Source organism: Propithecus coquereli, unplaced genomic scaffold, assembly GCF_000956105.1.
Source record: "Propithecus coquereli isolate 6110/MARCELLA unplaced genomic scaffold, Pcoq_1.0 Scaffold358, whole genome shotgun sequence".
Taxonomy (NCBI): Eukaryota; Metazoa; Chordata; class Mammalia; order Primates; family Indriidae; genus Propithecus; species Propithecus coquereli.
The window spans coordinates 722,554-734,799 of record NW_012149263.1 but is presented as its reverse complement, the minus strand read 5'-3'; the positions used below and the strand labels follow the sequence as shown (position 1 = coordinate 734,799).

General features: G+C 36.6%; 1 protein-coding gene across 1 annotated transcript in view; it reads right to left on the bottom strand.

The window, feature by feature from the left end:
• The window catches only part of UBA2 (ubiquitin-like modifier activating enzyme 2), a 25,365-nt gene that overhangs the window by 11,719 nt on the left and 1,400 nt on the right, over positions 1 to 12,246 (bottom strand). Inside the window, exons 3-9 of the mRNA XM_012651535.1 lie at positions 9,145 to 9,266; positions 6,815 to 6,882; positions 6,233 to 6,354; positions 4,051 to 4,150; positions 2,431 to 2,597; positions 547 to 640; positions 344 to 456 (exon numbers count right to left, since the gene is read on the bottom strand). Of these exons, the coding sequence (XP_012506989.1) occupies positions 344 to 456; positions 547 to 640; positions 2,431 to 2,597; positions 4,051 to 4,150; positions 6,233 to 6,354; positions 6,815 to 6,882; positions 9,145 to 9,266 (786 nt within the window). The remainder of the gene's footprint in view (positions 1 to 343; positions 457 to 546; positions 641 to 2,430; positions 2,598 to 4,050; positions 4,151 to 6,232; positions 6,355 to 6,814; positions 6,883 to 9,144; positions 9,267 to 12,246) is intronic.

Below are 12,246 nucleotides of genomic sequence, written 5' to 3'. Positions count from 1 at the left end.
CAAAATTAAAAAATCACATAGAACTCTTAGAATTGAAAACATCAACTAAAAAAAACTTCTTAGTATAAGGACCCCCCAATGAATTCCTCCAAGAATTTAGTAAAATTGGAAATGTTATAAGCCAATTAGCTTGTTTCCATTTATTAGACAAAAATTTAAAAGCTTGTTCTTCTTCCTTTTTGTAAATTTCCAGGAAGCTTAAACACATACTCACAAGGTAATTACAAAAATTATTTTTCCATTGCTTTAAATCAATTTTATTGTTTTAAAACTTGTTTAATGTCCTTTTTATAAATTACTTTTAAAAAGAGGATAAATAAAAAATGCAAATAGAAATACTCACTGTTCTACACTGGTCTATTTTTCCTGATAAAATCTTCAATCCTTCCAATACTATCAACCCGGCAATCACTGCATTAGTAGTAGCGATAGCAGGAATGATGTTCCCTGCCATTGCTGGGAAAAAAAAAAAGATGAGTATGTTTAGCTGTTACAAAAAAACAACTTTGTGATTTCAGTGATGCAAGTGAAGTACAAACAACTTACATTTTATATCAAATCTGCTCTTCATATTCATACTGAAAATATGCATCCTGAGGTTTGCCGCAGAGGTGACAAAATCCATAGCAGATGGATCATCCTGCCAATAATTTAAACAATTTAACAAGTTACTCCCCCACAAATTACTGTTTTGATTAGTACTTCTTTCAGAACAGTACTTTCCTGTGTTTATAACATTACAGGCTGTCAACTAGAACAAAAGGTGGTCCTGAGGGAAAGGCCAGTCAGACAGGGCCTTAAGGAAGCATGGAGGTTGACTAAATAGGGGGCAGGGTCTCATCAGCAGCTTCTCTGGTCCAGGAATGCAGTCTGACAAGGACACCAAGAACCACCAGGCTTCTAGGAACTGACTCCTGCTTAAACAAATGCACTGGAGACTAAATGTGTACAACAGAACATTGATCCCACCCACTGATGACAGGAACCCCGTCCTGGAACCATTCATTAGTAATAAGAAGGTTGCTGGAGAAGCACAGAATCCAGACAAAAAGACAGACACACTTTGAGAAAGCTATTTCATTAAAGCCTCAGAAAAACCTGATGACTCCTTTGAGCTCTCCTTCTCCAAACTCTTTATATACACCACTTCTTCAGATAAGGAAACATGATCCAAGTTTTCCCTTTACAATTTGCATTTTTCCTGAGACTGTATCCTCGTTTCTTTAGATGTCAGTAAGGTTTCCTGCTTTGAACTGAGAAGATCCTAACCTGGTCTAGAATTCAGAAACATCACAGTATAGAACAAAAGCACTGACAGGATGTGGGTTCTTCATACACTTACTGGTTGGGTGTGAAAACTCAGGCAAGTCAACTTCCCTGAATAAAAACCCCTTAATCTGTTAAATGGGGGAAATTATATCCACCATCTCTTAAGGCTGTGGTGAGGACCAAGTAAGAATACTTAACAGTACCCAGGTCCTTCCCTAGGCAGCTGGCTTATCACATGCATTAGAGGTAGACTCGACTCAAGAGGGCAACAATTCCCAGTTTCTAGGTTTCTTTATTTAACGCTTGTATACTAACAAAAAACTTGTCGAATCACTAGTATAATAAAAATATGGAAAAAGTTACCCTTTATATCACATAAACTCCAAGACTAATGTTTATAAGAATCTAAATTCACTAGCTTCATTTTAGATGTCTGATTCAACCAAAGTTTCAAAATTTGTGTACAGTTATTGCAGGTTTCTAAAATTGGCAAAACTCTTTTCTTTTACTTTAAAACCCATGATAAATCTTTACCAGCATAGGAAAATATAAACTTTATCTGATAAAACACTTTTAGCCATAGAAAATACTGACTATAATTAAGTAAAATTAGTATCAAATCTCAAAATATGACATCTAACTACAGAGTGCTATTAATTTTTTCTTAACTTCTAAAAATTATATCTTATTTTTGTATTTTGAGCTCTGTCTCTCAGACCTCTGAAATAGTTATAGCTATTTCCATATAAAGGCAAGTTTATTACTTTCAAGGTCAAATAGGGCCAATGAGATGCTGTCTCCAAAAGGATCTATGACTTCTATTAACACATCTATAGTATAAAAGAAGTTTAAGTCTATTTTCTTAAGTCGGTGAAACATTTTACTTTAATAAATTCACATTCTTTCCCCAGTCAACATAATTATAAACTATGAACACATTACAAGAATCCAAAATGAAGCTTTGTGATACTGACTGAATGAGTGTATAGAAAATTCACAGTGCAATATACCAACCAGTTAGAGATGAAAACCAAACAAAATTCAATAATTTCCTCAAAATCTATCAGAAGAAACAATATCCAAAAAAAGTACTAGCTTCTATTACAGCTTAAGAACATACATTTGATAAGTAAGTACTTGCCACATACTGTAAAAACGAACCTTGTCCCATATGAGCTCAGCTCCATCTCCCTTTTCTGCTAAATGAACTCTCAATGTCTCAATGCTCTTTGAAAAAAGACTTGCATAGCTCTTTACATCTAGAACCTGCTGGTCTTTCAGGCCTAACTGGGGTTCATTTTGTTGATCTGATGCATTGCTTTCTTCTCCTAAGGGAAAAAAATATTAAAAACTTCACTAATAAACATCATTCCACTACTGTGTTCCATTTAACGAATTCAGTCCCCGACCCATAACAAAATCAACGAACATGAAACAAGTTCCATTAAAGTAACTATCACTATAATACAAGCGTCTGTGTAAGAAAACTGTTAAAATTCATACGGGAAAGGTACAAGACCACCTCAGGTCCTGACAGGATTAAGGGATTCAAGGATATAATGTAGATAAGATAAGCATTATGCCGAGCACACAGTTAGCACTCAAAAAGTGGAATCTATTAGAGTTATATTTGAATGTCTTAGAAGAATCCCATATTGTTGAGAACTGCTCCAAAGTGAAATCCCAAGTCTCCTGGGATCTTTTCAGTTCGTTTGCTCTGCAACATTAATTGTAATACGGTTCAAACAAAATAGACACACAGTGTGTTGAGGGGGAGTGGGATAAGGAAGTAGTCACTACAATAGTTTTTTTCCTGCAATTAAAATTTTAAAATGTGCTGGGCCTGGTGATGTAGGCCTGTAGTTCCAGCTACAGGGCTTAGGCAGCAGGACTGCAGGAGTTCAGGGCTGCAGTGCGCTGTGTCTGTGCCTGTGAATAGCCGCTACACTCCAGCCTGGGCAACACAGTAAAACGCTGTCCCAAAAAATATTTTAAAAAATTAATGTAAATGTGTTTCCAAATTCGATCTTAAAGAGATAATCACAAGAATACAAAGACGTATATGTATATATACACACTCATCACAATGCTCATCACATATGCTCGTATCAGGAAAAATATGAAACAAATATATGTTACTTGATAGGCGATTAGTTAATATTGACTGAAAAAAGTCAGAGTACATGAATGGTATGATTCTATTTACGTAAAGTGTATACATGACTGTGTCTGCGTGCGTAAAACTGACCACCAGGCGTGGTGGCTCACGCCTGTGATCCTAGCATTCTGGGGGGCCAAGGAGGAGGATCACTTGAGCTCAGCAGTTCGAAACCAGCCTGAGCCAAGAGTGAGACCCTGTCTCTACTAAAAATAGAAAAATTAGCTGGGCTTCCTGGAGTGCACCTCAAGTCCCAAGTCCCAGATACTTGGGAGGCTGTGGAAGGAGGATCGCTTGAGCCCGGAAGTTTGAGGTTGCAGTGAGGCATGGTGACAACACTGCACTCTACCTGGGGAGACAGAGGGAGACTCTGTCTCAAAAACAAAAAGACCCCAACCCAACAACAAAAAAAACCTCACCATCAGAATATTCCCTAAAATGGTAACAGTGGCTATTTCTCTGAGTGATGGGACTTCAGTGATTTTTCTTCTTCACACTTTCTTGAATTGTTTGAATGTGTAACAAATACATACCATTTTCCAGAAACAGTAGGGTTATTTACAAAGATTTTAGGTGAGGGTATTTCCAGTTTAGGTATCACAAGACTAAAACGTATTCTTTACCTTGACTTTGTACTTCAGCCCAGTCCAATGGAACTGGAGGTTTCCTTTTCCGCCACAGTTTGTCCATCGTCAATAGATACCTGATATCATCTTTAAAAAGCTTAAAAAAAAAAAGATGAATCCCATGAACCCTACAATCCTTAAGTTGATAAAATATAAGAAAATTTCATTGCTTATTTATTTAATACTATAAATATTACACTGTGAAATGTGATTTAAAGACAGATGTCACGGGCCAGTAGAACAACAATTTTCAAAAGCAAAACCATTTGTAAAGGAAATTTTACACAGAATCCCTACATTTAAAAAAGTTAAAAGCTGAAGTGCTCTGAGGAGTGCAGAGCAAGAGGGCTCTGAGCTGTGCTGACTGGCCCCGCCCTCATTAGTCACCCCGCAAGTCCTCCTAAAACTCCAAACGTCAGTCTAACACACGGTCATACCAACTAAAGAGCTCAATAAACACATCAACCCCACAAGAAGTGACTGTAATCAGTGAAGGGAGATACCGGCCAGCAGTATCTCCAAGATCGCGGGTGCATGCCAACAAAGCATACACATTCTGAAAGTAAAGTCCTCAACAACATTATTTTTGAACTGACACATCTTTGAAATATGCCCTCCCCCCACAAAAAAACACCCACAAATGCCAAAAAATAAACAAACCAAATAAGCAAAGTTAAACATTAAAAACCCCAAACAAAAATTACCACAAAAACACCACCACATGTAGACTGAGTGAACCAGAACATGAAAGTGTGTGGTGGAATTTCAGGTGATTTTAATATTTGTACTTTTTCCCTCATCTGCATTTTCTATTGATCAATTTATCCAGCACATTTGCTGCAGGTACCAGGTAAGAATCTAGATTTGGCTAAATTTAAAAAATTATAACTATTTCTATTGAAATATACTCAATTCTGTCAATATCTACTGAGCATCCTTAACCTTTGGAAAACAATCCAAATACATAAATAATTAGAATACAACTTAGTGTTAAAATCACAAAGCCTTGAGTACTATGAGGATTTTTGTTTTATCTAAGAAATAAGGAAAGAGTACAAAGAGATAGTTAACGTCTGAAATGGGTACACAAGCAAGGAGATTAAGTCCGTTACGATTTGGGTAACAAATGTGACTGGAGACATTTTGAAGAGGTATTTGAATGCTTGAACCAGCAGTTTTCTATGCATAAGCTCCACGCCTTTCTCCTTTATTCAACTACTACTACATATCAGGCGTCCTTCAGATTCTGCACTGACCCATCTTCTGACTCGATCCTCTACCATGTCCACTTCCGTTAGTTAAACCAGAGCTACAAACCTAATCTCAACCCCATGCCTAGTCTAAACCTCTCTGCTTACCTTATGTTCCAAAAGAACCTCGAATTAGTTTAAAACTGACTGTATCACCTTCGACCCCCTCAACCCCTACATACACATGCCTTTGCTGAAAGAGGTTTCTCTCCAACAGAAAGAAAAAGATAAGAGTTTACAGTGAAGCGGGACATTCTCTTAACAGGTAAATTGTGCCCAGTGGCTTCAAGCCTATTAACATATCCTTAAGGTCACATGCTCAGTGATGGTGACAAGAGTATATATGAGGCAGTTTAAGAAGAGCTGAGAAAGTTTTAAGTATCTACTGTAACAAGCTTGCTAAGTAAGGAGTCGAGATAGAACAAATAAAAAGACTTTTAAAATACAGACCTGAGGGGCCTAGCAGGGCAACAATTAGGTAGACCTACTCTTGCAGATATCTCTAGAAATATTCAGTAGGCAAATAATATATACCGATGAAAAGGGATTTCACCAAGAACATGAGGCTTAGGGATGCCAGGGCAACTCAGAACACATCAGTCACACTGACAATGAAGATCCAAGCGGGAAAGGGGTAAAAGTGAAGAGGAGAAGCAGGTAAAGCAAGAAGTTCTGTGAAAGTGAGGGAATAAAAGACAACCAAGAGGTACATAAAGAAGCCTCTGCATTTTACTTCCTATAAAGATGCTACACTGGTATTTAGTACCGGTGCTAAAATTTCAAAACCTGTTTATCCTGACTACAACAATCATTTTATTAGGAAGGCATTAGGCGTATACAAAGAAAGAAGTTTAATTCAATTTTATGTACTATTTTAAAACAATTCAAATAATAAATCTACCCACAATTATAAGGAAAGCAAACCCAACCTTGGTAAAAAGTTTAATTGGATCATATCCAGTTGATTTAGCCCATTCCTTAGTGGAAATACGTTTAATGTCACCATCTTCATTAGATGCTCTGGCTCTGGCTTCAGCTTCTGTTGGTTCCCCTACAAAACAAACATTTTATTTTCAACTGCAATAAATGTAGAACTGAGCTCTCACTCACCTTTACGGGAAAAAAAAAGGGTCACTCACGGAACTCACCCACATGTGACACATTCCAAATTCAAGGAGGAAGGAAAATAACATGCTTATCAGCATCTTCTTATACCTAATTTCTGAAGGCTACACATGTAACAGTTCAAAGTGCAGACCTATCAACAGATCTAGAATCTACTCCCAGCTCCATTTCCTAGATTCGTGAAATTTTTCTTCACTTTCACTTCCTCACCAGTAAACAGGACTACACTTTTTATGTAACATTGCTTTAAAATGAAATAATTCATGTTAAGCACATATTATCTAGCACATACAGCAACTAGTTTTTTCTCTTAAGCTATCAATATTAAATTAGCAAAATAAAGGCAGTAGTCACTAAGAAAACGTATGTCAAATAGTTTAACTCACAGGCAGCTTCAGGGTCAGCTCTGTCAGGAGATACTTCTTGATCAGCATCCTCTTCCCCAAACAACTGGCTATAATTTAAGAGTAGTAAATATTTATGTACAACAAAGCATTCTGAACAAATGTGGTTTATTTTTCCTACTTTCCTCACAAACACCTAATGTAGCATATTCTAAGTGTTTAGCAGGGATAAAGAATGAACAGTTGATAAATTATAAACCTAACAGTATTAAAGCCTGTCTTTAAGGGAAAAAAAAAATGCTTGCATTAAAGTATATGGATGACAAATGATGGGAGCCAGGTTTCTGACTGTTGGAATGGCAGTTGACACATAAGGAAGGGGAGGAAGCCAGAATGATCCATGTAGTAATCGATTAAAGCTGGAGACACTGATATAAACTCATGTTTAGTTTCCCATATGGATGGTTAGAAAATGAAACATTCATAGATAGGTACATAATTAGAATAAACATTTATTTTTTGCTCTGTCAACTAAGAGGGCCTAAGATGACACCCGAGCAGTATGCCTGAGCACCCAGATTTTGATTTCTCATACTATTCTTCAATAAAAGGAACCAGGGCTCCTTGCAGAAGTGGCTTATACTAGGCCTGGGGCAGAAAATACACAAGACGGTCTGGAGCATCTTGTATTACCAGAAAATAAGGAACTGTTCCAAAAAAAAAAAAAAAAAATCACATTGATGGGAGTGTCAAAGAGCACAGAGCCAACTAAAAGAGCTCCCAATAGCCAAAGCTAGAAATACATGTAATATCGGTGAGTCCATATTGATATAAATGATTGAATAAATAATGAATAAACAGAGGAGAAACAAATCTCCCAGGCGGAAGAACTCCAAATAATTTATGTAGCTATTCTGCCCTCAAGGAAGTAGAACACAACTTTCCAATCTTTAGGTACGGGATGCCCACAGTGACCTCCTTCTAAAGTGTGCAGTGCAGTATGGAAATGGGGTAAGAAAAAAAGAAGTAGCTTTACAATGGAGAAACCTGACAAACACTACCTCGGCCAGGTGATCAAAGCCATCATCAACAAAGCATGCTGATATCATGTACTCTTGATATGATGTGATGAAAACGGCACCTCTGTGGTCTTCCTCCCAATAACCCATAAGCCCAGTCCAATTATGAGAAAATATCAGACAAATCTCATCTCCAGGTATCCTACAAAATACTTGACCAGTACTCCTCATCAAAAACAAGGAAAGTCTGAAAATCTGAGAAACTGTCACAACCAAGAGGAGCCTAAAGAGACATGACACCTGGAACAGAATTAGGACATCAGGTAAAATCTAAGGCAATCCAAATAAATTATAATAATAGTAATGTATCAATATTGGTTGATTGGCAATGCATACATCATACTAATGCAAAATGTTAATAACAAGGGAAACCGAGTAGGTGGATACATGGGAACTCTCTGTACTATCTTCTCAATTCTCTGTACATCCAAAACTGTTCTAAAAATTAAAGTATATTAAAAAAAAGATTTGCCAAATAAAGATTACAAGTCTATTTTTTGTGAAAATTTATCAAATTCACACTGCTATGTATACTTTTCTCAGTGCACATATATTATACCTTAATCAAAAATTAAAGACAGGCCAGGTGTGGTGGCTCGCACCAGTAATCCCAGCACTTTGGGAGGCTGGGAAGATTCCTTGAGGCCAGGAGTTTGAGACCAGCCTGGGTACTTAGCCTCCATCTTAGACTCTGACTCTACAAAAAAATTTTTTTAAATTTAGCTAGGTGCAGTGGCACATGCCTATAGCCCCGGCCACTTGAGAGGCTGAGGCAGGATTACTTGAGTTTGAGGCTGCAGTGAGCTATGATGACCACTGCACTGTAGCCTGGGCAACAGGGGGAGACTCTGTCCCACCCCCCCCAAAAAAATTACTAATTAATGTTCGGCCTTTTCTCATGTATATAAAACCTATAAATTTTTTTCCAACTACCATATTCAACGCATGGTAAAAGTTTCAGGTACAGTATTTTCACTATTATTACTAAGTATTTTAAATTTCTACTGTAATTTCTTTTTTAACCAATGGGTTATTTTATATTTTCATCTTTCCAAATACACAGATCTGTAGTCACTTAGTTACATGTCTATTTCCAATATCAAACTAAGTTTCCTAAATAGTCATGGCTGAATTTAATTTAACCCAAGAAATACTACAAGAAAGTTACTAAAGTATCTCCTCACTATACTTAAACATCATCATAAATATAATCTAAGATATTTAAATAAAAATGACTCCATTTTTCCATCATCAGTACTGAAAAGTATGCGCAGAAAATATATATACTCTTACTTGAACAAATACTTTGCCCAAACGATGCAATGAATAGGTTCTGAAGGTGTATTACGAATTGTACAGCCGGGAAAAGTTCTCTGGGTTGGCTTAGGATGACATTCATAACACTCGGTCACACCCTACAAAATCAGGACATGAGAAAAGTATTTATTTCATCATGGTTGTTACTCAACATTATAACTATAAGATAATATAATTATAAACACTTCATTCATTCATCTACATTCCAACTGGGTTTTATGTTGTCAAGGAAATTGAATCCTTACTTTATAGACAAACTCTAACACAAAAACTAACTGAATCAAGCAGTCACAGGTAGGGCTGTGCCAGGACTCCTCAGACTGCTGGCCCAGTGAACATTACTTATAAGCCAAATAAAAGTCACTGCACCCAAGTGTCAAATATGAGACGTTTACCTTGACTGCACTAAACAGAAAGAAAAGCTACTAGAAAGATAAACAATAGCTTTCCAACCAATTATTTCTTAAAGTTGTAAATCTGTTATTTAAATATTATTCATAGCCATATACTTATAATCTATACATGAAGTGAGTTAAAAGTAATCAATTTCAAGATATATCAAGTCTATGGCACCTATGACAATTTTTCAAAACTATCATCTTTCTTTACCTCAACAATTCTCAACCTCAGTCTTAATACACACTGGTGACTCAGGATAGGATCACAGTAACGAGATATATCAAAAGCAATGTCCTTCTAACAAATGTTAAAGAACCAAAACCCATAAATATTGTCTTAATATAAATTGCAGCAGGTTCACTGTTCTCTATAATACCATTTCTTCTGCCCTTAGCCTTCCAATGCTTTCTTGTAGGTAGCCACATGGCAAGCACTTATCTCTCACATTAACAGTGCAAAAAAAGTACTGCCTTGATCTGTTAACAGATACTGAAAGTCTCCATTTATTCAACTAAATTTAACACACATTGATGTGTACAACAGTCTTTTTAGAATGATAGTGAATAAGCTTCTAAGGATAATATTTAACAGTTAAAACAAATAAAGCCATAATTTTCAACATGGATAAATGCCAAAAAAAAACCAGACAAAAACCTGGCAAATGTTAAATACAGTATAATTCCCTTTTCCATACTTTCAAAACCTATAAAACATTTCTTCGAATGTATCCATAATGTTTAATTTCTTAAAAGAAGTAAAAGAAAATATTTGAAAAACAAATGAATCACAATGTTGAGATTTTAAAACTGGGTTGTGGGCACATAGGCACTTGCTCTATTATTCTCTAGTGTCTCAGTGTCTGAAATATTTCACAAGTACACCCCCAAAAAAGTTTTCAAAGTTCTCTTCAGATATATAAATTCAGACTCCTTTACACAGAAAGTAACTTTTAGATGACTGGTTTATCATGTATCAACTACAGCATGACATGTAGTCATAGCTACCAAGAATTCTTAAAGGCAAGTTTATTATGCTTACCAGTCTAAGGACTTTAGTACACAGACTAAATGAAACACAGTGGCAAGGCCGGGCGCGGTGGCTCACGCCTGTAATCCTAGCTCTCTGGGAGGCCGAGGCGGGCGGATTGTTTGAGCTCAGGAGTTCGAAACCAGCCTGAGCAAGAGCGAGACCCCGTCTCTACTAAAATTCGAAAGAAATTAATTGGACAACTAAAAATATATGGAAAAAACTAGCCGGGCATGGTGGCGCATGTCTGTAGTCCCAGCTACTCGGGAGGCTGAGGCAGGAGGATCGCTTGAGCCCAGGAGTTTGAGGTTGCTGTGAGCTAGGATGATGCCACGGCACGCTAGCCTGGGTAACACAGTGAGACTCAGTCTCAAAAAACAAAACAAAACAAAACAAAAAAACTGTCCAGATAAGTAACTATAAACTATGATAAACAACACATAGGAAAAGTAAAAACTGTTATGAGAGGAGACCTGACTTAGTCTAAAAGGTTTAGGAAAGCACCCCTGGAGAAAGAAACCAACATGAAAAATGAAAAAGAGAAACAAGTGGGAGTTTGCCAAAGAGCTGGGAGAGAAGCATAGGGAAGAGATGTTTTAAGACCCTGAATTATGAAGGAACATTTAAGAAACCAGAGAAGGTCAGAGTGGCTAGAGCCCCAGGGGAGCCTGTCCTGCTTTAAATAGGACAACAGATTCTTTTGCCCCCAAACAAGGGTGTAGAAACACAGGGCGCACCCTAAGTAAATGATCAGATTTAAATATGAAAAGGACATGAAAGTCACATCAATTAAAGGATTATTTTCTTTTTAGACCAAAAAAGGGAGCCTTAGTCTTTATGCTAAGACTTTTACATGACAAATCTTTTTATTCTTCAAAATCCCTCAGCGAAAGAGTCCGCTTCACCCTTTTTCTCCAGCCTACATACAGGAGAGGCAGAATTAATCTGGTATCACAAACAGAAGATCCATCAAAGGATTATAGAAATGGTAAGAGAAATATAGTTACCTGTGCCTTTGACCTTCCAACATGTTTCTTTTGAAACAGAAACTGTCTGTTGAGGTTGCTGACATCAATAGTATCCAGATCAATCTACAAATGCAGAAATCCCAGATAAATCATAAATGCCCGGGTACGTGTGAGCAATGTCACTATCCTCAGCATCTATAACTCAGAACTTTTGTATTTGCTACCTTAGTAGAAAAAATGCTTTTAGAACCAGTCATACTAAAACTGTTAAACTGATAAAAATAACTTAATGCATACAAGAATGAAGATTTAATGTCAGACAACCTTCTTTCTCAAAAACACTTTGAAAGGATGGCATTATTTTTGTTTTGTTTAATCATCCTGGCAAATGTTTCAGGAAATTCCTCTGATGGCATCAAAATAGATGTGAATTTTTTGAAAATATATGTGAAGTGAGCACTATTGAAAATAGAGAAAATCTATTAATCTAATTACTCTTTCAAATCCAACAGATTAAATTTTACTGTGCCCTGTTCCCTAAAAATACACAGCAAAACAGATTTACTGAATTTCTCTTGTCTTCATCCACACATGATTTCATTTACAATTATTACCTGAGGACTGCGGAAGTTTCTACACATTATTTTAAAAAGTGTCATGTTTTAAGTTGTATCTAACTGCTACT